Source organism: Canis lupus, chromosome 4 (genome assembly GCF_011100685.1).
Source record: "Canis lupus familiaris isolate Mischka breed German Shepherd chromosome 4, alternate assembly UU_Cfam_GSD_1.0, whole genome shotgun sequence".
NCBI classification, from domain to species: domain Eukaryota; kingdom Metazoa; phylum Chordata; class Mammalia; order Carnivora; family Canidae; genus Canis; species Canis lupus.
Genome location: NC_049225.1, coordinates 72245791 through 72273700, shown reverse-complemented (window position 1 = coordinate 72273700; position 27910 = coordinate 72245791). Strand labels below are relative to the sequence as shown.

Here is a 27910-nt window from a genome sequence, read left to right as displayed (position 1 = left end):
AAATGGTATCACAACCTAAAGATTTACAATTTTATTCTTCACTTAAAATTATAGATTATATAAAAGATTAACATTCTTGGGATAACTTACCTGGGTTTCCATCATTGGCTTTTGGAAAGGAAATGTATCATGGTTGACACACCACAAAATGTCATTATCTTCATTTTCTGAAGCTGCCATCAGTAGAATACCTAAAAGTTCAATACACAAAATCTTATTATATGATGCTAAATATAAATAGTATGCATCCCTAATGATCTTAATAATATTACTAACATTAATATATGTAACATATATACATATCATGCACTGTTGTAAGTAAACAAGTCACAAAATAAAAGTTAATCCCCTAAAAACACATAAAATTATTGTCAGGATAGAATCATTACATGTTCAAGATCTTATACTTCATTTCTTTCGAGTAAACACTTTTTTCACATCTTAAAATTCCTGATGTTAGGATATATTTCACAATCAATAAACTTATGAATTTAATTATTAATCTAAAGAAAACATTTTTAGTATATAAGAAATCAACGGTATCTAATATTCAATGAAACAGAATTTCATGTACCAGTTATCTCAAACACATGAATAAAAAATGATGAAGTTACTAGTGGAATGGCAGAATAAATAAACTATAAAAGCATCATCTTAGCAATACTAGTTGATTTTGAAATATACTCTCCTGTGCTCAATTCCAACTCCTCCCACTAATCTCTTTATACTGACTTTAGTGGTATCAGCCTTAAGTCTACTGGGAGGTTATAGGTGATAAAGCCATAATTAATGCACGAAATTAGAATATCCTAAATTTTACTGGAAAATTTGTTATTTTCAAATGACTCAAGACATTCTAATTTTAACAATTAAAAAATCTAATTTTAGGGGCACCTGGGTGGCTCAGTGTTGAGCATCTGCCTTTGGCACAGGTCATGATCCCAGGGTCCTGGGATCGAGTTCCACATGGGGAGCCTGCTTCTCCCTCTGCCTATTTCTCTCCTCTCTGTGTCTCTCATCAATCAATAAATAAAATCTTAAAAAGAAAAATAAATGAAAACTAAAAAACCAAAAAAATCCAATCTTAAACCTGATAGTATTTCAAAACTTACCTTTACTGTAAAGAGCCTTATGTACTTTTGAAGGCTTTTCCACTGTTGAAGATGCTGAGAATCCAGGAGGTAAGCGGACATGAACCAGTGTCAACGTATTAGGTCGTGCTAATGGTTGTCTGAATGGACAAGTGCTGAAATATAACCTTACACCTGATGATGGGATAAAATTATACATCAGTAACAGAAAATGAAAGAGCTGAGATACACATGTCATTGAAACAATTCCACAGGGAAACACAAACTCCTGCTAAAGCTACAGAATCACTTCCCTGATTGATCTTAAATCACCACGTGTACCACCACCACCCAAAGTAGAGTTCTAAGAAAGTGTCACTTTGAATTACCATATGAATCAACACATTTTAGTAGATAGAATCTGCAACTATAAGCCAAGGGAGTCCTTGTTCCTATTCAGGCTCTGTCATTGAATATTAGTCATTTTACTTGTCAGGCCTAGTTTTAACATCTACAACATGAGGAGACAGAACTAGAAGAACCGGGGCACCCAGGTGGCTCAGTCTGTTAAACATCTGCCTTTAGGGGATCCCTGGGTGGCTCAGCGGTTTGGCGCCTGCCTTTGGCCCAGGGCGCGATCCTGGAGTCCTGCGATGGAGTCCTGTGTCAGGCTCCCAGCATGGAGCCTGCTTCTCCCTCCTCCTGTGTCTCTGCCTCTCTCTCTCTCTTATAAATAAATAAATAAATCTTAAAAAAAACCAAGAACAAAAAACATCTGCCTTTAGCTTGGGTCATGATCTCAGGGTCCTGGGATCAAGTCCCACATTGGGCTCCCTGCTCAGCAGGGAGTCTGCTTCTCCCTCTCCCTTTGCCTCCTCCCCACTGCTCATGCTCTGTCTCTCAAATAAATAAAATCTTAAAAAAACAAAACATAAAGACTCTTCCAATTTTCAAAATCCTTAATTTTATAAATTATTAATATGGCTTGGTAATTGATACAGAAGTAAAAACATATTTCTAATCATAATCATAATCCTTAATTTCCAAATCTGAGTATTATCAAGCTCTAAATGCAACAGCGGACATATAAATTAAACATACCTGCATGTGTGACCGCCAATAACTGACAGTCCAGTGATTCAGAATTTTCAATCACGGCTATTTGAACAATTGGCTTAAAAACAGAACGATCTATGGTCCTACAAGAAAGGAAAGAAAACTAGTCTCTTTTTAAAATGATCTACTACACATCTCAATATGCTAAAATAAGACTAACTTCTTAGAAAATTAATACAACAGCACCAAGAGCCAGCAAAACCCCCTGAATACGAGTTTACATTGTTAGAAGTTACCCCTTCCCTCAAAGATCATAAAAGAAGGCTATCTCCATTGAGTGAATGGTTAATGACGAACAAGACATTCTCAGAGCATCAAATCACCATTGTAAAGATTACTCCAAGTGTTCAGTAGTGGAAAAACTGGTGGCTATGTGCCTACTGATGTAATGCTGCAAAGAGTTCACATCACCTATGTGATACTGGTTAAAAAAAAAAAAATTACCCTGAATTGAATGATAAGGAAAAAAGACAAATTCACAAATTGAGATATTCCACAAATAAGACTCTTACCCCTCCCCCACCAAATGTGATAATTAAGGGGAAAAGGAAGGTGGTGGGCAGCCTGGTGGCTCAATGGTTTAGCGCCACCTTTGGCCCAGAGCGGGATTCTGGAGACCTGGGATCATGTCGGGTTCCCTGCAAGGAGCCTGCTTCTCCCTCTCCCCCCTCCCCCTCTCTGTCTCATGAATAAATAAATAAAATCTTTAAAAAAAGAAAAAAAGAAAATAAAAGCTGGTAAGACAGCTGTTTTGTAAGACAAATGACTAACATAATTAATTCATGGATTCTGACTGAATCTGGGAAAAAACGGAAAGAAAAACAATTATGAAAGATTAGTGAGACTATAAAGTAATTTTAATATGCACTATATAATTACAAAGTAATATCATAAAATTATTAATGCTTTTAGGTGTGGAATTAGTATTGTGCTTATTTAAGAGACTTAGGACATGGAAAATGAAGGAGTGAAAGTCATGATTCTGCAACTTACTTTCAAATGTTCATCAGAAAGAAAGTGAAAAAAAAAAAAGAAAGTGAGGAAATGAGGGAAAACGGTAACAACTGCTGAATTTGGATAATCTGATAAGGTATTAACGGTTTTTACTCTGCTACTCTTCTAGCTTTCCTATGGATTTGAAAACATTTCTGAAAAGAAAGGTAGTTAGGGGAAGTAAAAGGAAACCCTGTTCTAGACTGTCTGCCTTAGGGATGCCTGGGTGGCTCAGTGGTTGAGCATCTGCCTTTGGCTTGGGGATAATCCCGGAATCCTGGGATTGAGTACCACATCAGGCTTCCTGCATACAGCCTGCTTCTCTCTCTGCCTAAGTCTCTGCCCCTCTCTCTGTGTCTCTCATGAATAAATAAATAAAATATTAAAAAAAAAAAAAGATTGCCTAGGAATTCTTTTGTCAGTGAAAATCAAAGAAAGCATTGATTTTTTTTTTGTGAGGATATGCAAACAGAGCTATAACCCAAGCACACACAAAACTGAAGCTGAAGATTTGAGGTCTTTGTTATGGGAAGAGAATTTTTGCAGCTGAGCTAAGTTAGTTGCGATATACATAAATCCCAGTACATAGCGTCTCAAGTCTTGGCTTGTAATTTGGGTTCTAGTACCTATACCTAGAGTCAGACTTCAGAGAAATGTTAACATTCCTTAGTTTCAGTTTCCTCAGAAAACAATGTGGGCAACACGACTGTAAAATTCTGTATTCCCAAACTGCACTGTGTCAATTATCAGACCAGCTGAACTTTTATGATGCAGTCCTCTTAAAAGGGTGTAGTAGTAACAAGCGGGGAGATGACGACGATGACGACTTTGTGACATGTAGTTTCCTAGTGACAACTCCTTTAATTGCCTATATAGGCCACCTAAAGCTTAAAATTTCAAGGAAAAACATGTCATGCTATACTTTACATTATAAAAAATCTGCCTTGTGTTTCAAACTATCCAACATTAGAATTAAATGAAGAGTCTGTCTCTAGCAGTTGTTTCAAACATAACTTCCAGTGTCATCATCTTCAACATTTCTTATCTTTTACAGATATTCTGAAGAGGAAATAATTTTAGTATGCTGCACATATATAATTATATGCCTTGTGCAAATGAAATGCCTGGCAATAAATTACATATTACCTAGCGATGTTTCCAGCAGCAGAGACAATAGAATTCTGAGAAACTGAGGCAACTCTGCTCATTCCTTGTCCATCTTGGCCCAAATCGTACACCTGTGAATAAAAAATTGTACTCACTTAAACATAACTATAATCCATACAAATATTACAAAATAAACTTTTGGAGAACTTTTTATTTTATTAACTAGACTCTTCTTTTCAAGGATCCTTTAATTTTGGCACTTTACACAGATATGGAAACATTCAGAGATTTGAAAAAATTTTTTTTAAGTTTTATTTATTTATTCATGAGAGACACACAGAGAGAGGCAGAGACACAGGAAGAGGGAGAAGCAGGCTCTCCGCAAGGCGCCCAATGTGGGACTCAATCCTGGATCCTGGGATCATGCCCTCAGCTAAAGGCATGATCAACCGTTGAGCCACCCAGGCGTCCCTGGAGATGTGAAATTTCGTAAAAACGGGAGCCCTAAGAAGTAGTTTGGGATGTTTTTTAAAAAGCATACAGCTGGGCAGCCAGGGTGGCTCAGTGATTTAGCGCCGCCTTCAGCCAAGGGCGTGATCCTGGAGACCCAGGATCGAGTTCCATGGTGGGCTCCCTTCATGGAGCCTGCTTCTCCCTCTGCCTGTGTCTCTGCCTCTCTCTCCTCTGTTTCTCATGAATAAATAAAATCTTTTAAAAAAATAAAAATAAAAATAAAAAGCATACAGCTCAGGGGTGCCTGGGTGGCTCAGTTGGTTAAGAGTCTGCCTTCAGCTCAGGTCATGATCATGGGGTCCTGTGGTCCTGGGATTAAGCCCACATTCAGCTCCTTCCTCAGTGGGGAACCTGCTTCTCAACACCTGCCCTCCATTCCCCTCCTCCCTAGCACTTGAGTTCTCTCCCAAATAAATAAAATCAAATCTTAAAAAAACCAAACAAACAAACAAAAAAAAAACCATACAGTTCATAGGAAAAGGCTGAGAGTAACTGAATCTCTTCCTTAAAAACAGGGATTTTCTTACCCCCCCTCTTAAATAGTATATTAATACTTACCTGTATTACTCCTTTCTCAGATCGTGTATATAAAATGTTTCTAGAATTATCGATTGCAATTTGAACAATAGGATCTAAAAATAAGACAAAAAAAGAGAAAAAAACCTCTAAAGATTAACAGAGTAGCCACTTAAAACAAATTTAAATTGTTAAATCAGAATTTTGCATTTAGGGGCTATCCTCTTGCTTTGTAGGTAAGTCCTACAAGATTTGCATGAGGACAAAGCCAAGAAGCATTGAAATTAGACAATACACGAAAGAGCAGACATCAAATATTGTGACTCCTTAAGAGCTTCACAAAGAAATTACTGTCTTTTTAATGAATTTTAAGCCAAATCGGAACCAAGTTCTAGATTATTTCTTCAACATTTAATTAATGTCTACTATATGTTAGAAACACAGGAAATAATTATACTGAGTGCATTCCTTCAAGAAACTTCCTAGTTAGTTTAGTAAATCACTGTGAAGGGAAAAAAATTAAAATTTCAGTCACATTTTGAGTGTGACTCATATCTTACTAAAGCATTTTTAAATTATTTCACCTGACTAAATCTCTCACTTTTATTAAAAACTCAGATATGTTTATTTTATGTTGAGGATTTGTTCTAGACCATGCAAAACATATATTAGAGGTCTCCCTCTCACACTCACACAGTATTGGTGTAAATGCATACAGCTGTTTTAGGCACATGTTCTGTGATGCTATATTCATAGGAACTTGGGAATAAAACTCATATTGTCTCTTTATTTTATAATCTCTTCTTCCTTTAAGAAACCTATGAGGGGACATCTGGGTGGTTCAGTCAGTTGAGTGTCAGACTCTTGATTTTCGTTTGGATCGTGATCTTGGGATCATGGGATTGAGCCCTGTGTCAGGCTTCACACTCAGCACAGAGTCTGCTTACCTCTCTCCCTCTGCTCCTCCCTTTATTCCTCCCCTGGTCACATTCTCCTTCTCTCAAATAAATAATAACTTAAAAAAAAAAAAAACCTTTATAAATATATACAAGTGTTATTTAATAAGACAAACTTTCAGTTAAGAGTGAGAATTTCTGAAGAAAATGTCAACAATCTTAAAAAATTGGGACGTCTAGGTGGCTTAGTGGTTGAGCCATCTGCCTTTGGCTCAGGACATAATCCTGGAGTCCCAGGATCAATTCCCACATCGGGCTCCCTACATGGGGCCTGCTTCTCCCTCTGCCTACATCTCTGCCTCTCATGAATAAACAAAGACTTAAAAAAAAAAAGTCTTAAAAAATTTCGTTGTCAGGGACGCCCGGGTGGCTCAGCAACAGAACATCTGTCTTCGGCTCAGGGCATGATCCCGAAATCCCAGGATCGAGTCCCACATCGGGCTTCTTGTGTGGAGCCTGCTTCTTCCTCTGTGTCTCTACCTCTGTCTCTCATGAATGAATGAATGAATGAATAAAAATCTTAAAAAGAAAATTTGGTTGTCAAATTTATTGTTTTCTACTTACCATCTTCTGAGAATGTGAATTGTAGTAATGAAGGAACAAGGAAAGAAAGTGCACTCTTTGAGTGGTTTATTTTCCTGCATCTTTGGCTAAACCAACCTGCTTCTGCCTTAAAAGGAAAAATCAAAAGAAGGAAGACTTGTAAATATAGATACACTTGTCACTACTATTTGGCAACTGCTATATACCCACATGTATAAAAATCCTCAAATCTTAGTCAAATACCCATAATTATAAAGACATACTATTCAGAATTAGTACTTAATTTAATCCTTTAACTAATAATAGAAAATGTTGTTAGCCATAATCAAATCATGGTTTTCAATGAAATCAAGCTTTTTCAAAACCTTATAGTGCTATGTTAATAAAATCATATTTTAATTATCTTAAAAACTCTTTTATTTGAAAGTAGTAAAGCATATAGTAAGTGCGTTTATAAGAGCCCAAAGTACATAAAGGTACTTGTATCATCTTTTCCCATTTTGGCTAAAAAGGAATCTTAACAACAGCAGCCATTGCCACCACAATCTATAGTTTACCTCTCAATGTCTGACTTTTGCCATACAAAACCAATTTTTTTTTTTTTCCCGGTAATGAAAAGTTGCCAAGAGAAACTAGGTAAGAAAGAGGTACAATGTAATATAAAAAAAACACAGGGCATAAAACTACCAAAAAAAAAAAAAGAAAGAAAAAAAAAAACACAGGGCAGCCCCACTGGATCAGTGGTTTAGCACCGCCTTCAGCCCAGGGCCTGATCCTGGAGACCCGGGATCAAGTCCCACATCGGGCTCCCTGCATGGAGCCTGCTTCTCCCTCTGCCTGTGTCTCTGCCTTTTTCTCTTTTAGTGTCTCTCATGAATAAGTAAATAAAAATCTTAAAAAAAAAAAAAAAAAAAAAAAAAACAACACAGTTGACCAGGGTTGTAATCCTAACTCTGCCATTAATTAATTAGCTATATGACTCAAGATTATTTATCAGTTTCCTAACACTTACCTTATGAAAAAGCTAATATTACAGTATGCAAAAAACATAAAAAAGAATTTCAGAAAACACACATGATCAATAAATATATGAAAAGATCCTCCCCTCAGCTAGTAATAAAAAAATTTTCCCTCAATCAGATTGGTCAAAATTAGTAAATTTGATAATACCAGTGAAGGGTGGTAGGATATTCATAGAAGGCTGCTAAGCATCTAAAAAACCCTTAAAGGCAATAATGCAAATATTAATTATAATTTTAAACACATATGCTACATAAACCAGCCATTAGAATTCTTAAGTCTCTACACAAAAAAGTATCTATACATGTACACAAAGGGGCCTGCAAAAGAACATTTCCTATAGCATTATTTACAAAGAGGAAAACAAAACCTAGGAATTAAGCAAATGACATACATCCATTTTACAGACAATTATGCAGCAATCAGGAAACATAACACGAATTATGTCAATAAAACATAAGCAATAATCTAAGGAAAAACATACAAACATAATTTGTATATGTGTATATATATAAACACATATGTATAGATATTTATCAGTGTATCATGTCTTAAAAAGACATACTCAGAACTAGGTTTTACTTTTTTTTCTTTAGATTCATTCATTCATTCATTCATTCATGATAGACACACAGAGAGAGAGGCAGAGACACAGCAGGAGGGAGAAGCAGGCCCCATGCAGGGAGCCGACGTGGGACTCGATCCCGGAGCTCCAGGATTGCGCCCCGGACCAAAGGCAGGTGCCAAACCGCTGAGCCACCCAGGGATCCCCCTAGGTTTTACTTCTAAAGAGATTGGACTGGTTTTTATAGACATGGTGTAGTCACAGAAGACTGTGATTTTAACTTTATATTTGAATACTTTCCATAAAAATATATTTATGTGCTTATATAATTAGAAAACAAAAATAAAATCTATCCCTATTTTACTTATCCTTAGGAGGGAAAAAAATGTTTATAAATGCCAGACTTGGGATCCCTGGGTGGCGCAGCGGTTTGGCGCCTGCCTTTGGCCCAGGGCGCGATCTTGGAGACCCGGGATTGAATCCCACGTTGGGCTCCCGGTGCATGGAGCCTGCTTCTCCCTCTGCTTATGTCTCTGCCTCTCTCTTTCTCTGTGTGTGACTATCATAAATAAATAAAAAATTAAAAACAACAACAACAACAACAACAACAAAAAACAAATGCCAGACTTACCTGGTATGCTACTTCATATAAACAGCCATCTTTTCCAGCCAAAAAAATTCTGCCATTATCAGTGGAAGTTATTGTTAAAAGGTAAGTATTATCAGTGGGAAGAGAATATAAAGGATCTGGAAGCAACTGCATTCCACCACACATACTGTCATTAAGAACTCCAGAACCTATTTTTTTTTTTAAAGAAAGAATACATGAATCAGCTTAACAGCTTTTTTAAAGTTTGAGAGAATTACTGCATTATCTTCAGAATTGGTATTTTCTACTGAATTCCGGGTATGTCGATACCCAAAAGCTTCTATAACATAATACTTTTAAATTACTGTATAAAAAGTCTGATACAATTTATTTAAGTTAAATAGAACCTACAATATATTTACATATAAAAAATACATAATATATATAACATTGTACATCATCATCAAAAAACTATCCCAAATTATTAGATTTTGGAAAAGAGCCTAAGTATGTGATAGTAATAATCATTAATTTGAGCCACTGAAATTCAACATTTCACTCAAAACAGAGAGACTGCCAGGATGCAAAAGAAACCATTGAATGTACTAGTAATAAATTGAGAGCTTCTTATATTAAAGGAAAGAATAATGTATATTTCAGTGTTCCATATGTTAAAATGACAATTGAAAAACTAGAAACAAAGGAAAGCATTAATAGAAAAACTCACTAATGTCAATCATTTCTCTTCTACTACCCCTTTATACTATACATTTAAGGAGTGTACATTAATATGATAAATGTATTCAAAATAGTCGTTTGTTTTTTTTTAATAATTTGCTTGATAGACCTAGTAACCTGATAGATATCACACTCATAGGGAAATACTATTTTCGATGAGCAAATAGTCTGAAAAGTTAACTCAAAAGAAAAAAATTAGCTTTTAATTATACTAAATTGGCTAATATATTTTTATTTTAAAAACACCACATGTAGTTTCCTATACCTGTTTGTAAATTAGCATAGCTAAGTCCAAGGATCACTATATCCACAGGGGTTGCCAAAACCAGGAGATGTCGTACATGAGGTTGAAAAATGCCTATGATAAAGCAGACAGGAATTAGGGATTATTCCAAAAACATCCATTTCCACTATTTAAGCATTAACAGACTAATGTTTTACCATTAAACTAGTGATTAAACACGGGACACCTGGATGGCTCAGCAGTTAAGTGTCTGCCTTCAGCCCAGGGTGTGATCCTGGAGTCCCAGGATTGAGCCCCACATCAGGCTCCCTGCATGGAGCTTGCTTCTCTCTCTGCCTATGTCTCTGCCTCTCTTTCTCTGTGTCTTTCATGAATAAAAAAACAAAAAAAAACAAAAAAAAAACTAATTATTAAACAGTCTATGTAGCAGGCATTTGGCTGGCTCAGTTGGTAGAGCATGCAACTCTTGACCTTAGGGTCATGAGATCAAGCCCCATGTTGGGCTTGGAGCCTACTTAAAAAAAAAAAAAAAAAGTTAAATAACATATGAAAAGCCTCAACTCAATTTAATTTTGTTTTTGTTTTGTTTTTTAATACATTTTACTTTAAGATTCTATTTATTTATTCATGAGAGACACAGAGATAGAGAGGCAGAGACATAGGCAGAAGGAGAGGCAGGCTTCATGCAGGGAGCCTGATGTGGGAATCGATCCCAGAACTCCACGATCACGCCCTGAGCCAAAGGCAGATGCTCAACCGCTGAGCCACTCAGGCGTCCCCCCTCAATTTAATTTTGATGTTAAAATATTACTATCTATGATCATTTAAATAAGTAAGCAATAAAAAAGAACCATCTTAGAAAAGAAACACTTCAGTATTTAATACCATTTAAAATCAGCATTACATTATAAAACATACAACCTTCCATTTGTATACTACACTGAGAGCAGTATAATTCACAGTACCCAAAAGATGGAAGCAACTCAAGTGTCCACCAACAGATGAATGAACAAAATGTGAACACACAATGCAGTATTATCCAGTGTTAAAAAAGGATGAGATACTGACACTACAACTGGAATGAATCTTAAGAACATTTTAAGTGAGGGGCACCTGGGTGGCTCAACTGGTTGAACATCTCATCTTGATTTTGGGTCAGGTCAGACTCTCAGGGTGGTGAGATCAAACTCCGGGTTGGGATCAGTGAAGAGTCTGAGGTTTCCCCCTCCCCTCAGCCGTTTCCCCTACTCATGTACATGCACACACACTTAAAAGAAAAAAGAACATCATGGGACACCTGGGTGGCTCAATCTGTTAAGTGTCTACCTTCAGCTCAGGTCATGATCCCAGGGTCCTGGGATCAGAGCCCCACATTGGGATCCCTGCTCTGTGGGCAGCCTGTTTCTCCCTCCCTCTCTGCCTGCTGCTCCCCTGCTTGTGCTTGCTCTCTCTCAAATAAATAACATCTTAAAAAAAAAAAAAAAGTAAGTGAAACAAACCAGTCACAAAGAGATAAATTCCACTTATATCAGGTACATAAAGTAGTCAAATTCACAGAAACAGAAATGAATTTATGTTAAATGAGTTTCCCAGATGAATTTATGTATCAAAAACAGGTAATTTATAGTCTCAGAACATTACCAAGTACACAATTTTTTTTTGTTAGTTCGTGCTAAAGTACTGTTTATTTTTTTGGTATTAACATTAAAAACTGTACAGTGGCATGAGATTCTATGTATAATTATCACTGTCATGTTACGATATCCAAAAATAGTGTCTTACTGATAGGAATAAAGGAAAATATATTTTATGTCACAATTATGGACATTTTTTCCTGTATATACCCTTAGCCTACTTAAGGGTATTAATTAAATGTCATAGAAGAAAGAACAACAAAACTTTTACTTTCACTGATTAAACATCAAGGGGCACAAAAGCCATTTTTGTGTATCAAGGTTCAAGCCAGTAAAGCTGAAGAAACAGATTTTCTACCTAATGAACTCAAAATATAATTGATATTCCATAAGTTGATTTAAAAAGCTTGAACTATATAAAAACTTAGATTTTCCTTAATAAAAGCCTCATCTCATGCTTGCTTCAGCAGCACATATACTAAAATTAGAATATAGAGATTAGCATGCCCCCCAGCACTAGGATGACATGCGAATTCGTGAAGTGCTCCATATAATAAAAATAATAAAAACCTTATCTCTAAGTACTCAGTCACCAGCCTATGCCAAAAAAGTCATCTTTGATTACACAAACTTTAATGAAGTTAGACTTTTACAGATGGCGGAGTCAGTTTATGGCTTTGAGTAAAGGGAAATAAGTAAAGCATATCTTGCCAAGTGATGGGATCTTTTCTAAAATCTCTCATCATTTATACAAGTATTTTGCAAAAGGAAATGGTAGAAATGGAAGCCATCTCAGGATGGCTTCAGGATGCAACAAGGTTAAATGATCGACATTTCTCACTTTTGTCAGCTCTCACTTCTATAAAAGTGTACATCTTATTAGTACCTTTTAGAAATTAACATAAGTTATATAGGTCTTTGGAACAGTTTAAAGTTTCACTGCTGGGCAGCCCGGGTGGCTCAGCAGTTTAGTGCCACCTTCGGCCCAGGGCCTGATCCTGGAGACCCGGGATTGAGTCCCACGTCGGGCTCCCTGTGTGGAGCCCGCTTCTCCCTCTGCCTGTGGCTCTGCCTCTCTCTCCCTCTTTCTCTCTCTAGGTCTATCGTGACTAAATAAAATCTTAAAAAAACAAAACAAAACAAAAAAACCTCCATGCCCGGCACAGAGCTGGCTGGACTCCAACGCTGGATGGATCTCACCTCTGAGACCATGACCTGAGCCAATATCAAGAGTCAGACACTTAACTGAATGAGCCACCTAGGTGCCCTGATTATGAAATAGTTCTGACTTTGTCATATCCGTCAGATCCCAGGACTCCAGGATCAGGCCCTGGGCCAAAGGCAGGCGCTAAACCTCTGAGCCACCCAGGGATCCCTGGGCATGGAACTTGCTTTGGATTCTCTCTCCCTAAGCCCCTCCGCCCCCCACTCGCACACTCTCTCAAAAAAAAGGTTTCATTATAAAAGACCACATATTTATTGTCCTATCAAATACTATGTCATAATTTTAAATTTGCACTGAAGTTTACAGTTGGGTAGAACAAAATTTTACTATTTGTTTTAGATAGACAATTTATATTTACTAAAATGCCCAGCAGGAATAGCTCTCGACTTATTATGAATAAACTTTTAGATACTTTTGTAAAAGAGATTTATTTAGGGGCGCCTGGGTGGCTCAGTCAGTTGAGCATCTATTTGCCTTTGGCTCAGGGTCCTGGGATTGAGCCCAGCATCAGGCTCCCCACGGAGCAGGGAGCCTACTTCTCCCTTCCCCTCTACTCCCCCTACTTGTGCTCTTTGTCAAATAAATAAATTAAATCTTAAATAAAAAGGGGGTTTATTTATTTATGTTGAGAGAAAGTAAACACGCTCTTGAGAGCAAACATGAGCAAGCAAGGGGCAGGAGCAGAGGGAGAAGAAGAGAGTCTTTTTTTTTTTTAAAGATTTATTTATTCATGAGAGACACAGAGAGGGGCAGAGACACAGGCAGAGAGAGAATCAGGCTCCATGCAGGGACCCTGACATGGGACTCGATCCTAGAACTCCAGGATTATGCCCTGAGCCAAAGGCAGACGCTCAACCGCTAAGCCACCCAGGCGTCCCGAGAAGAAAGAGTCTTAATCAGACTCTATACTGAATGTGGAGCCCCATGTGGGCTCAATCTCAGGACCTTGAGATCATGACGTGAGCCAAAACAGAGTCGGATGCCTAAATGACTGCACCACCCAGGTGCCTCTATGAATAATCTTAAAAATAAAATAAAATAAAGTGAATAAACTATTAAACATTCCTAATCACTTTATATATTTCTAATTAGAACTCAGAAGTAAATTTCAATAAAAATTTCAACTACTTAAAATTTGTTATTCAGTCCTAAACCATTTTTTAAAAATTTTTATTTATTTATTCATGAGAGACACACAGAAACAGGGAGAGAGGCGGAGACACAAGCAGAGGGAGAAGCAGGCTCCATGTCAGGAGCCCGACCTGGGACTCAATCCCGGGACTCCAGGATCAGCCCCTGGGCTGAAGGTGGTGCTAAACCATTGAGCCACTTGGGCTGCGCAGTGCTAAACCATTTTAAGTCTATGTATATACATATATAAATTAATCATTACATTTTTATTTCTTACCAGCTTTTGGTTTCACAAGCCCCACGGCAAGAATAGTTTCACTAAGTCCATCAAAATAGGCGAGATCTCCTCTGTTAATAAAAAAGCAACGTGTTACATGTATAAAGAAAACAAAGTTTTTATCTTAAAATATTCTTTAATATTACAGTATGTAATGAAAACTAAACCAGCAAACAAAATTGTTTCAGTTCCAAGGTCCAGACACACAGGCCTGTCTAAGGTTAATAAGCATAAACCAGGAAAACAGGAAATGCTGCCCTCCATCCCAAACTTCCTCCCAGGCAAGTTGCAAGGCTCAAATAACAGCAATTCTATTGTTGGGGCAAGATCCTCTAAGAACAGACTCACAGGGAAAGTATATGGCTGAGGGTAGAACAGAAACATTAAGAAAAAAACCTCCAGTATCTCAATCTGTATCCTAAGTGCAAAGTAATTCTACAGGAATTTGAAACCTGTGGTCCACTGAGGGTAATCACAGCAATAGCAAAATCAAACTCAGCTCATTTCCTGACTTGGAAAAAGTTAACTTTCCCTATAATAAAGGCCTACCTGCTAAGCCCTAGCAAAAGAAGAGACATACCCATTTCTAAGGATAAATACTATTTACTGCAGTACCCACTGTTCTACAAGATATCCAGCTTTCAAAAATCACGAGACACAGAAAGCAGGGGAAAAAAAGCCTGTCAAGAAACAAATCAACAGAAATAGAATCAGCTATGAGCCAGATGTCTGAAATACAAGACAAGAAATTTAAAATAAATATGATTAACATAGCATAGGCACTAATGGAAAAGGTGGACAATATAAATAAACAGATAAGGAATTTTAGCAGAGAGGAGAAAATTATAAGAAATAGGTGAAAATGTTAGAAATAAAAAGCACAGTAAAGGACGAATGTCTTATAAGAACTTAAGTAGACCTGACATAGCTAACAAAAGAACCCATGATCCTGAAGCCGGATCAACAGAAATTGTCCAAATTGAAACAAAAAGAAAAAAAAAGAATAGAACAGAGGATCCAAAAATCTGTTGAAGACCATCAATCTAACAAAAGTAAAAAAAATCTCAGAAGAGAGGAGGAGAGAATGGGGCAGAACAAATATTTGAAGGTAATCACTGAAAAATTTCCAAATACAATGAAAAGACATCAAACCAAAGATGCAAAAAAAGAGAACACCAACCAGTATAAACATCAAGAAAAAAAAAAATATGATCCAGATTTTTTTTTGGAGAAAACTTCTGGTTGTCCCGAAAAGGGCCAAAGCAAACAGAAAGAAAACACCTCAATGACCACTTATGTGGACCAGGTGTCCCAGTTTCCCATGTTGTGATAACTGGCATATGTTGCAGAAACTAAGACCAATACTGGGGAAGTTAGGGGTTACAGAACCATGAATTGAACGAGATTGTGCTTCTGTTATCCAGGTGGAATTAGGATATATAACAGAAAGCTAATAAAATAACTGAAACGAAGCCTGAGGTTTTTGCAGCATTGAACTTGTGAATTAGAGATTTATACCCAAGACTTGTGCCTTGATTTTTTTCCAATAAGCACATTGTTCAGATGATTTATCTTTAAATGATCTAGTCTGAACACAGTAAGGTTGGATTGTGTATGTTGCATGTGAACAGGAACTATACTTAGCACATTTAATGCTGTTCCTAGCACAAAACAGCATCTGATACATGAGAAACTCAATACTTTATTACATGGATGTTAGGTATTAATGGAAATATAAAAATTTTCATTAAAGTGAAAACCCTTTTTAAGGAAATTATCCTTATGTTTATCTATTACATAATTTTTTTGCATTTGGTTGTCTTAAATTTGTCCTAAATGAATAGGTTTTATTCCTTAATATCAAAATGACATTACAACAATACAACAAACTATGGTTCAGAGTATATGAACAATCACAACCATATATCACCGCTATTAAGACTATGTAACAATTCAGCCTAACTAGAACTATGAAAAGTTCTAACTGAAAAAAATCAGTGAACAAAAATGGTTTCCTTTAAACTACAAGTTCAAGTTCTCATTTAGTGTCGCTTCAACTCAATGATACTGTGTGTGTCCCTAATAGGTGTCTTAAATACCCAAGGGTAAGAGTAACAACGACCTGGGCCTTCCTCCCATTATCCCACTCATCACCTAAATTACGACAGAGAACTGGTACTAAGCCAAAATTTATTTTCAGAAAGCCAGGTGAGATTACCAGATTAATAAATTTTATTTTAGCAAGAATGTCTTGGACTTTCAGACTATTATATATATTCAAATTATACATAAGTCAAGCTCGCAAACCAAAACTATTTAGTCACTTCAATAGTCAAAAAAAGTCAAACCATCTCTCAAATAACTGGTAGGCTATCTTATTGGAAGATAAGAGCTTGGTAACCAAACCCCTGCTACTCAGACTGGCATCATCACTGGCATTGTTACAAATGCAGACTGTTTTTCTTTTTTAAGGTTTTATTTATTTATTCATGAGAGACACAGAAAGACAGGCAGAGACACAGGCAGAGGGAGAAGCAGGCTCCATGCAGGGAACCAGATGCAAGGACTCAATCCCGGGACCCTAGGGTCACTCACACCCTGAGCCAAAGGCAGACGCTCAAACACTGAGCCACCCGGGCATCCCATAAATGTACTCTTTTTTTTTGTTTTGTTTTTTTGTTGCAGACTCTTGAGGCTCACTCAGAGCTCCATAATAGAATCCACATTTTTTTTTTTTAAGATTTTATTTATTCATGAGACACAGAGAGAGAGAGAGAGAGAGAGAGAGAGAGGGGCAGAGATACAGGCAGGGAGAGAAGCAGGCTCCACGCAGGGAGCCTGACATGGGATTCGATCCCGGATCTCCAGGATCGGGCTGGGCTGAAGGCGGCACTAAACCCCTGAGCCACACGGGCTGCCCCAGAATCCACATTTTAATTTCATCCCCGGGGGACTGGTAATGTAGACTGAGGAGCACTAACCCAGTTATTAGACAAATAAAAGATAAAACTAGGCAGCTTCTAAGTAGAACACTAGCTGCAATTAAGATAATCTAAATTCTAATCATGCTACAGCAAACCAGTGTTAAATACATACCCATCTTCATAGTTCCACATGAATATATCACTGTCAATTGTGAGCCAAGCTCTGCTGATAGGAGGGAACACACCCATCATGCAGTTACACTGCATATCTGAAGTAATGTGGATGTAAGGTAAAAAGATTTCAATCTTTCTTAAATTTGTTACGAAAGATTTTGGTTTAAAATTTATGATAAAAAAAATCATAAAACAAGAAATAAAAACAAAACAAAACAAAACAAAAAAAAGAAATCATGACCTAATCACTCTTTAATAGAAAGAGTAAATAAAATTTCTAATGATTTTTAATGAAAGACATAGCTTATGACAGAAATAAGTCTGCAATTTATAATTTCTAAATAATGCCATCTGACCACCTGAAATGTATTCTAAAGGACAAATGTAATGTTTTTACCATTACTAACTTAAAAAATATTGATTATGAATAACACTATTGAATTTTTACATGAAAAAACTTACCGGACCAGTTTCTCCATTGTGTAAGAGCAAGACTGATAAAGCACCTGTATGCTAAAGTCATAGGTAGGTATAATTTGCAAGCTTCTTATAAATAGTAAGATTGAAAAAAGACAAAATGAGGCATCTGGGTGGCTCAGCTGGTTAAGCATTTGCCTCCAGCTCAGGTCATGATCCCAGGGTCCTAGGATTGAGCCTTACATCAGGGCTCTTTGCTCTGTGGGGAGCCTGCTTCTCCCTCTCCCTGACAGTCTTCCTGCTTGTGTATGCACAAGACGAATAGACAAAGGATTATATTATGTAATTAAAAAACAAGGACACAATCATGAATAATTTTCTAAGGTCTTTTGCACAGATAGTACTATCAGAACATTAAAGAAAAATATTTAACTAAGCAAGGGTAGAGTATGAGATAAAGTATATTTTATATTTAATAACACTTTCATAGTCCCAAATATTGAAAATTTTAGGGAAAATATTAGATTCTACTAGTTTTTCTATTTACAAGTATTTCCTTAATTTTCCATTTCCTTTATTTTTCTGAATCAGACTGTGAAAAACTTGAAATGTTTTGAAATTTATTTTATTTTAATTTTTCTTAAAGATTTTATTTATTCATGAGAGACACAGAGAGAGGCAGAGACATAGGCAGAGGGAGAAGCAGGCTCCATGCAGGGAGCCCGATGTGGGACTCAATCCCGGGATTCCAGGATCACGCCCCAGGCCTAAGGGAGGCCCTCACTGCTGAGCCACCGAGGCATCCCAAAATGTTTTTACTTTAAATAGATTAACATGCTTTTAAAAATCTCAGATTAAACTTTAATATAGCTTCGTAATACTTATAAAGGCTATAGATTGATATAAAAAAACCTCTTAGCACATAACTACAAATCTATTATCTTTATAGGGTATACCACACTTTAAGAGAATCAGATAAAATCTTTCTTTTTAAGATTTTTTTTTTTTAATTTTTATTTATTTATGATAGTCACACAGAGAGAGAGAGACAGAGAGGCAGAGACATAGGCAGAGGGAGAAGCAGGTTCCATGCACCGGGAGCCCAATGTGGGATTCGATCCTGGGTCTCCAGGATCGCGCCCTGGGTCAAAGGCACACACTAAACCGCTGCGCCACCCAGGGATCCCCAAAATCTTTCTTTTTAGAGGAGAAAATAACTCCTCTAGCAACTCATTCTATGAAGATACCATTAATGTTCCATTGTTATGGGATCCATAGAAATGCAATCACTTATAAATTTTAATTCTAAGATACCAATAAGTGTAAAACCACACCAAAAACTTTTGGGGAGGGCAAATGAAGTACATAGCAGTTTGTTTGTTTAAAGATGTTATTTATCTATTTGAGAGAGAAAGAGAAATCACAAGAGGGAGAAGGAGCGGCAAACTCAACACTGAGCAGACAGCCCAACATGGGGCTTGATCCTAGGACCCTGAGATCATAACCTGAACCAAAGGCAGATCCTTAATGGACTGAGCCACTCAGGCACCCCAGTTTGTTTGTAAACATTTTTAGAACAACCCAGTCTTAAAATGTTAAAATATGAGAAAAAATGAAAATCAGGGATCTTTCAGCTAAAAGTGGTAGTAAAAGCTTCCTTGTATAGTGTTTAACTGGAAAGTACTACTTTGAAAGAGTATCATTCAAAAACGCAGACTTCTTTGTAAACAATTTACTCTCTTCGGTGTCCCAGAATAATTAAAACGTGATTTAATTATTAACATACCTTTTTTTTCTTAAGGAACATCTAATCCAGATGAAATGGGACAAGGTCTCCTAAGATTTTTTTTTTTTTTTAATTTATTCACGAGAGGGACGCCTGGTTGGCTCAGCAGTTGAGTGTCTGCCTTCGGCTCAGGATGTGATCCTGGAGTTCCAGGGTCGAATCCCGCATTGGGCTCCTGCATGGAGCCTGCTTCTCCTCCCTCTGCCTATGTCTCACGTGAATAAATAAAATCTTTTTAAAAAAAGTAATAATTTATTCGAGAGAGAGAGAGAGAGAGGCAGAGACACAGGTAGAGAGAGAAGCAGGCTCCATGCAGGGAGCCCGATGTGGGACTTGATCCTGGGACTCTAGGATCACACCCTGGGCCCAAGGCAGTCGCGGAACCGCTGAGCCACTGAGCCAGCCAAGTGTCCCATCACCATTCACTTACATATTGAATTTTCTAGGTACATGGCAAACTATCCACACACTTAAATGTTTTTTAAACACAACATTAAATGAACTTATATACACAAACCAATTAAAAACAAAGCAAGAATTATAATAACACCAGTTTTTAAAAACCTTAAAGAGTTAAAAACAAGGTAACAGGATACGTCCAAACTGTTCAACAAGTTCCGGTGGGAGAGGAACTCTTCGGATGGAACTGATCTCTGGAAGATTGGGTACTGACAGCAAACCAGGTCCCTGTAGAGGATAATCCATATCTGACATGCCAGAAACAGTGGGATTATCTGCAAGTAATAAAACAAAGCATTTATTAAAATAACAATGTTTCAGGCATCAACTGGGCATATTGAAGCACTACAAGCTACAAAAATATTGTGTATCTGGCAGTTATACAGATTTAGAGAGAATAAAATAGTTCTGACCCAATACAAAGGAGGTCTGAAAAAATACTGTGTTAAGGTAGGGGCAATAACAGGTTTTAGCACTACACAGAAGGTTATCTTTCACAAAGACTCCATAAGAAAGGAAATATTTAATTCAATAATTTAGATTTTTTTCTATTATTTTACTAATCCGAAACGGGAAAATATTTATAAAGCTATTTTGTGATTGTCAGATAAAACAATTGTGAACAAAATATTGGTTAGGGAAAAACCACTATTTCTTTCCTCATTTAAATATTAATAGATTAAAACAATCCATGCGTTTTTCTTAGACCACCCCTCCTCCAGACCAGTAAGATAAATACAAATGATACCACATAAGCAATATTTTATTGGGAGAAATCACAGACTGCTCTATAAAGTGTTATCATTGCGCAACATTTCTCTTGCTCCAAGACACAGTCAACTAAGGGCAGGAGTGGGCTGGTCTATATAACCTGTCCTTCTATGTCTTAAACAGAGAGGTGTTTTTTAGATCTGACTGATGACATATTTATCCCAGGCACCTTTCCAGGCTGCCTTTAAATACAAAGATACTGGGGAAGACTGATGTATGAAATAAATCCTAAATGTCTTATGGCAATTTAAAATATACAACTAGAGGGATCCCTGGGTGGTGCAGCGGTTTGGCGCCTGCCTTTGGCCGAGGGCGCGATCCTGGAGACCCGGGATCCAATCCCACATCGGGCTCCCAGTGCATGGAGCCTGCTTCTCCCTCTGCCTGTGTCTCTGCCTCTCTCTCTCTCTGTGACTATCATAAATAAATAAATTAAAAAAAAATAAAATATACAACTAGAGAGAAAAATACAATTAATTCCTGTTTACTAATTATCCAGTTTCAATAATTACCAATAACATGCTCCATCAGGTTTCATTTATATCCCTAGCTACTCCTTCCCTAATGGATTTTTTTAAAAGATTTTATTTATTTATTTGACAGAGAAAGTGCACAAGTAGGGAGAGCAGCAGAGGTCGAGGGAGAAGCAGGCTCTCTGCTGAGCAGGAAGCCTGAAGAAGAGCTCAACCCAGGACTCTGGGATCATGACCTGAGCCAAAGGAAGATGCTTCGCTGACTGGCCACCCAGGAGTCCCCCTAATGGATTTTTTGAAGCAAATCCCATACATCCCATTTAATCTAAAAACATAATTTTAAGAGCATATTACACATGTTAAATGGCAGTGGGAATACAAAGGATGGAATTAATAACTCAGGGAATTATGTGAATGGCTAAGAAAGCCCTCACAAAGGAAGTGATATTTAATGGCGTCTAGAAGAATATCAGGTAAAGAAAGAACATTCCAGAAGTGATGAAGTAAGTGATGATATAAAATAGAATCCTGAAGAGAGCTTCTTATGGAAAACATATTAAATTCAGTGTAACTGTAATAAAGAATTTGAGAATAGGATAGAAGCAGGGGAGGAGATTAGGTTGAAGAGGTAAGTGTAAAGGTGGATAGGATAGATTTGGGTCAGATAAGAGAGGACAAGAATATATGGACCTTTTTTTTTTTTTTTTTTTTTTTTTACATCTTGCTTTTCAAACCTAAGGAGGTCAAAGGGAGTCATGCTGTTTAAGATAAGAGTTGCTAACAGGCCACTCAGTTCTTATAAGACAAGCCCACTGGTAAGTGTAGCTGTCAGGAACAAATACTACATTTGTTTTGTTTCTATCTTTTCTCTGACTGCAAGTCTACCCAACGATTTTTATGAATTTCCAGAAGTGTCATCCAGGTTTACACTGCCAAGTTTATCCTTGTTATTTTAACTGGGTTACTGTTTACCAAAAGTCTTGTCTCTATCTTATGGCTTCTCTGCTTTTCTCCAATATACATCTCACAAAGGGGTCCACTCTTTTTAAAGCAACTCATGTGGGACACCTGGGTGGCTCAGCGGTTGAGCGTCTGCCTTCAGCCCAGGTCATGATCCCGGGGTCCTGGGATCCAGTCTCCCGCATTGGGCTCCCTGCATGGAGCCTGCTTTTCCCTCTGCCTGTATCCCTGCCTCTCTCTTGTGTGTCTCTCAAAAATAAATAAATAAAATCTTGAATGAATGAATGAATGAAGCAACTCATGTAATTCCATACGCTTCGAGGAACCTGGCTATAATTTAAAACCGTCAAAAGTATTTTACCGTCACCTCTCTTTTGTTGGCACATGCACTGCTTACCCTCCCCGCCCATCATCACAGCTAATGTTCCCCTCTTTCTTTATTCCCCTGGTGGTTCTTTTTAACTACCTTTATATTTCAGGGACTTCGTATTATACTGACTCCAAACGGAATAAAGAATATCTTTGAGACAGGATGGTAAATTTCCAAATTAATTTCGTTCGCTCGTCTGTTTTAGTCTAATGTTGATATGCAGAATTAACAAGGAGGGGACTTGGATCAGGTGATCCTACTCAACTGGCCTTAGCGATAAACGCTTGGAGGCAGTGAGCAACTCATTAAGGTTGGGTGTCTTTGGGGCAGCCCGGGTGGCTCAGCGGTTTGGCGCCGCCTTTCAGCCCGGGGCGTGATCCTGGAGACCCGGGAACGAGTCCCACGTCGGGCTCCCTGCATGGAGCCTGCTTCTCCCTCTCTGCCTGTCTCTCCGGCCCCTTCCTTTCTCTCTCTTGAGTAAATAAATAAAAATCTTAAAAAAAAAAAAAAAAGGTTGGGATCTTTGCCGTTTCTGCTCCAAACGGGGATTGCTCGCCACTCCCACCCTCTCAAATATCGGCAGTGGAGCGAGAACATGAAAAAATATTGAAAATAGGCTCTTTTCCGCTCTTCAAAGTGTAGCAAACGGCTAAATCTCAAAATGTCTTCGTCGGCCCCACCCTGGGGATAAGGACCTAGTTAGGGAGTCAGACGAGAGTCCCCTCGGCTGAGAAGGTAGTTACCGAATGGGCACTGATCACTCACTTGGGGCAGACACCAGGAGAAGCTCGGAAAGGTCCGGGTACATGCGGTCTTCTTGCAACTGACGGTCGATGAGCCGCCCTGCATTTTCCAGCGCTTCCTGCAGGCCTGAGGCCGACGTGGACGCCGGCATCGCCGAGCCCAGTAAAGAAGACGGCATGTCGGGACTCGGAGACAAGAACGTCCGGAAAAAGCCAAAAACCAAGGAGAAAAGAGAGAAAACCCGAGACCTTAGCTCAGACCCGCAGCTCACGGCGCGCGCGCCAAACGAGCGCCTCGGCGCCTGTGCATGACGCACTTCCGGTTCGCCGGGAGCGGAGGGTGCAGGCTGCGTTTCGGGGCTGGAGGGCGGAAGCCGTGGAGCACGCTGGGAGTTGGGGGCGGGGCGACGGAGCGGACGCGCTCTCCCGGGCGGAGGCTGGCCGGCCGTTGGCGAGAGGCGGAGCGGGAAGTCGTGGAGGTCGCCTAGGGAAGGCGGGAAAGAAGGGGAAAGGGAATGGGCCGCGGCCGGGGCCGGGGAGGGTCGGGAAGGGTGGGGGGAGGGAAGGAGAGGGGGCAGGAGCTGGGTAGGTGGGAGCTGGGCTGTGTCCGGCCGCGCCCGCCGCTCCGCTTCTGCTGGGTTTCGCGAGCGCTGGAATTCGGCGCCTCGAGCTTTGCAGGTTTGGAATCCCTCAGCTGCGACTCCGTAAAAGTCGCGCGTCAGCGTCTTTGGCGCTCCAAATAACTTCTCTTGCGAGAGCGGATAGGAGTTGGTAGCTTGGTCCGAAAGACTTTGCCTACGCGCCAGATTTCACTACATTTCTCGCGGGCCTCAGTGTCCATTAAAATTCATCAGACGTTCCCGGCTGGCTCAGTCAGTAGTAGTAGAGCGTGTGACTCTCGATGTCTGCGTAGGGACTTCACGCTCCACCTTGGGGTGCAACCTACTTAAAAATTTTTTTTGATCAGGCTTTTCTATTTGTGTGTGACTACTCTTTAGAGAATTGTGTGTTTATTGAATCATTCGTGGCATGCAGGGAGTTTCTGTCTTTCTTATTACAGAGAGGAAGAAGAGTGTTCTTTGTAATTCATCGGTTGGTCCCCAGCACAAAGAAGAGGGACTGGTAAAAAGGAGGCCACCCGACAGATCACCAAGTCCTGCAGAAATCTCATTTATAGTTTGTGCCAGGCACTGTGCCTGGGGCTGGGAATATCAAAACTGACACCTTCCTGTCCTCAAGGTGCTTCCGGCAGGGACGCACAAGAAAGTAAAGCAGTTAAGCGCATCACCCTGATTTTTTATGGGGTATATGTATTAACTCCAGGAGGAGGGTAGGATGAGCAAGGAGAGGTAAGATAGGCTTCATTTTACACGGAAGGTAACTTGAATGGTCAAATCAAAGCACTCAAAGAGCATCCTTATTTAGAAATATTAGAATTTGTCCTTAGGGGCAGCCCAGGTGTCTCAGCGGTTTAGCACTGCCTTTGGCCCAGGGCATGATCCTGGAGACTCGGGTTCGAGTCCCAGGTTGGGCTCCCTGGCATGGAGCCTGCTTCTCCCTCTGCCTGTGTCTCTGCCTCTCTCTTTCTCTCTGTCTCTCATGAATAAATAAAATAAATAAAATCTTTGGAAAAAAAAAATTTGTCCTTAGTCCTCATTTAGAACCACAGTTAAGTAAGGTTCATCCAATTATATTCTTCATAGTTTAGCTAGTCAATAACTGAAGTACTCTTTATTGACTAGCTAAACTGAAAGAGGACTTCAGCTATCTCCATTTTAATCTCAAACTTTTTAATTGAGTCCTTCTTTCTAGCTTATGTGAAAGATCTTAACTTAGGTGAAAGATCCTGCTGGCAAAACATCCTGTGATGGGAACTGAAAGTACCCCTTCAAGCAAAAAGGACTGCCCTGAGCCAACAAGCCCTTGCCTGTGGTTGACCCCAAGATAATGATGGACCTGATCTTTACTGCCCATTAGGGAGTATCTACTGACCACTGTCCTACATTTTCCGAGTATAAACCTAGAGGTATCTTGAGTACTTTGGAGACAGTCTGGCTGTCTTCCAGGTGTTGGTCTCTGAATATTAAAATTTCTGTGATCTTGCAGGTATATAGGTATAATTTAAGACTTCATAGTAAATATATCAGGAAAAATTAGATTTGTATTTTTGGTGGATAAACAGGCAGATGGGTCTCCAGCTGTCAATTTTCTGTAGTAAACTGCAGATTGAAAACTGACGGTCTAGTATAGCATTTGTTTTTAATTTGAGATGAAACATATGATTGAGAGTTTTCAATTCTACAAATTGGATGATCTGGCAATACTGGTCTAATATTCCTGCACTGCAACAATATTCTAAGAGGGCTAAGTCCAAGGACTTTATTCATTTGCATATTGCCTATGGTTGCTTTCCAGCTAACAGTGTTAAGTTGAGTAGTTGTTACACAGACTGCAGGGCCTCAAATCCTAAAATATTTACCATCTAGCCCTTTACAGGGAAAGAGTGCTGAAGTCTTCCCTAAACAGTGATTCTAAAGCTTTTGACCTCAAAACCTCTGGAGACTCCTAACAATTATTAAGGATTACAAAGAATTTTTGTTTTGTATGGGTTGTATTTGTTAATCCCTAAAATCTTCTAAAAATGAGAAATTTAAAATGTCATTTGAAAGAATAAGCCTAATTCATTTTAATATAAATGACACATATTTTGTGAAAAAAATCACAGTATCTTAAATATTAGAAGAATGGTATTTTATATTTTTGCAAATCTCTTAAATGTTTAGCTTAATAAGATAGCTAGATTTTCATATCTGCATTTGCTGTCAGTATGCTGTGATCTGTCGTTTACTTGAAGTATATAAAGAAAAGGTGTAAGAAAAGCTGGCTTCACAGTTATGTAGTGGGAAAGGGAGAGGCATTTTTATTTATTTTTTAATTTTTTAATTTTTATTTATTTATGATAGTCACAGAGAGAGAGAGAGAGAGAGGCAGAGACACAGGCAGAGGTAGAAGCAGGCTCCATGCACCGGGAGCCCGACATGGGATTCGATCCCGGGTCTCCAGCATCGCACCCTGGGCCAAAGGCAGGCGCCAAACCGCTGCGCCACCCAGGGATCCCGGGAGAGGCATTTTAATAACCTTTTTAGATAGTTCTGAAGGTTATTCTCTGATAGTGTACCAAAATTTCACAAGTGATGTAATATTTTGTTTTTTTGTGTGTGTAAGTAGGCTCTACACCCAACACAGGGCTTAAACTCATGCCCCTGAGATCAAGATTTGAGCTATACCACTTATGGTGCCTGGGTAGTTCTGGGTGGTTCAGTTGTTCAGTTGGTTGAACTAACTCTTAGTTTCAGCTCAGGGTTTTGTTGTTGTTGTTGTTTTTTTTTTTTTCTTTTTTTTTGAGATTTATTTATTCATGAGAGAGACAGGGAGAGAGAGAGGCAGAGGGTTCCTTGAGAGCAGGAAGCCCCAATGTGGGACAGGATCCCAGGAACTTGGAATCATAACCTGAACCAAAGACAGATGCTTACCTGACGGAGCCACCAGGTGCCCCACCCCAAGTGTTACAGTTTCTTAAAGGTTAGTTATGATGTGGATATTTGAAACCATCAGTGAATTTTTTTGAACTTTGTTAAATTAAAAACCACTCGTTTATCTTATATTTTGGACCTTTTATCCACGTATGATTCTGTAACATAGTTGGTCATTTGGGAAATATTCTCTTAAGTTACACAGAACTTCCGAATGTTGATGTATCTTATTGACAGAAAAAAAGATCATGTTAATATTACTACTTATCTTAACAGAAAAGTTGAGTATTGGGAAGTTGTAAAGCTATGATAGTTGATACAACCATGATACAATCTTGATAAGTTTTTCTTTTTTTTTTTTTTTTTTTTAAGATTTTATTTATTTCTGAGAGACACAGAGAGAGAGAGGCAGAGACACAGGCAGAGGGAGAAGCAGGCTCCCTACCGGGAGCCCTACACGGCAGATCCCTGGTCTCCAGGATCACACCCTGGGCTAAAGGGGGCGCTAAACCGCTGAGCCACTGGGGCTGCCCTTGATAAGTTTTTCAAAATTCTAATTTTATCTTGAAAGCTCAAATTTTCATTAGTAACAAGTACAGTAAGTTTTTTTCCTTGAAGTGACTAACTCATTTCATTCATTTTTGTTTAAAGTGGGTATGTAACACTGAGGAATACGAGGACTACAGCAATTTGCTTGTCACTGCCTTGATTTATGCTGAAGTACCAGGATTTTACCCACTTTTGCTATTATATCATCAGTGCAAATGTCAATAGAGTGAAAAAGGCAAATGTCTTAGTATTATTATGAGAATAATTTTGATCTCATGAATACCTTTATAGGAATCTGCAGACTACACTTTGAGAAATACTGCTCAAGTAGCTCCCTATTTAAGTAGACTATCTTAAAATATGCTCATTAGAAGGGAAATTCCATGAGACCAGAGACTATGTCTTCACTATCACTAGCATCCAGTACTTAATAATGGCCAATATTTATTGGGCAGGTAATACATGCCAGGCATTATTCTAATTGTTTTATGATAATTAAGTCATTCAATCACCA

The 27910-nt window shown here is 38.5% G+C and overlaps 1 protein-coding gene and 1 pseudogene across 1 annotated transcript in view; one reads left to right on the top strand and one right to left on the bottom strand.

Moving 5' to 3' along the window:
- NUP155 (nucleoporin 155) overlaps window positions 1-23662 on the bottom strand; it is a 68167-nt gene extending 44505 nt beyond the window's left edge. The window contains exons 1-12 of the mRNA XM_038535278.1: window positions 23337-23662; window positions 20135-20272; window positions 17334-17430; window positions 14238-14308; window positions 9992-10084; window positions 9031-9197; window positions 6836-6941; window positions 5358-5431; window positions 4326-4417; window positions 2172-2269; window positions 1113-1265; window positions 91-191 (exon numbers count right to left, since the gene is read on the bottom strand). Of these exons, the coding sequence (XP_038391206.1) occupies window positions 91-191; window positions 1113-1265; window positions 2172-2269; window positions 4326-4417; window positions 5358-5431; window positions 6836-6941; window positions 9031-9197; window positions 9992-10084; window positions 14238-14308; window positions 17334-17430; window positions 20135-20272; window positions 23337-23493 (1347 nt within the window). The 5' untranslated portion in view covers window positions 23494-23662. The remainder of the gene's footprint in view (window positions 1-90; window positions 192-1112; window positions 1266-2171; window positions 2270-4325; window positions 4418-5357; window positions 5432-6835; window positions 6942-9030; window positions 9198-9991; window positions 10085-14237; window positions 14309-17333; window positions 17431-20134; window positions 20273-23336) is intronic.
- On the top strand, window positions 12063-12160 carry LOC119871692 (annotated as a pseudogene).
- Window positions 23663-27910: the final 4248 nt, after the last annotated feature.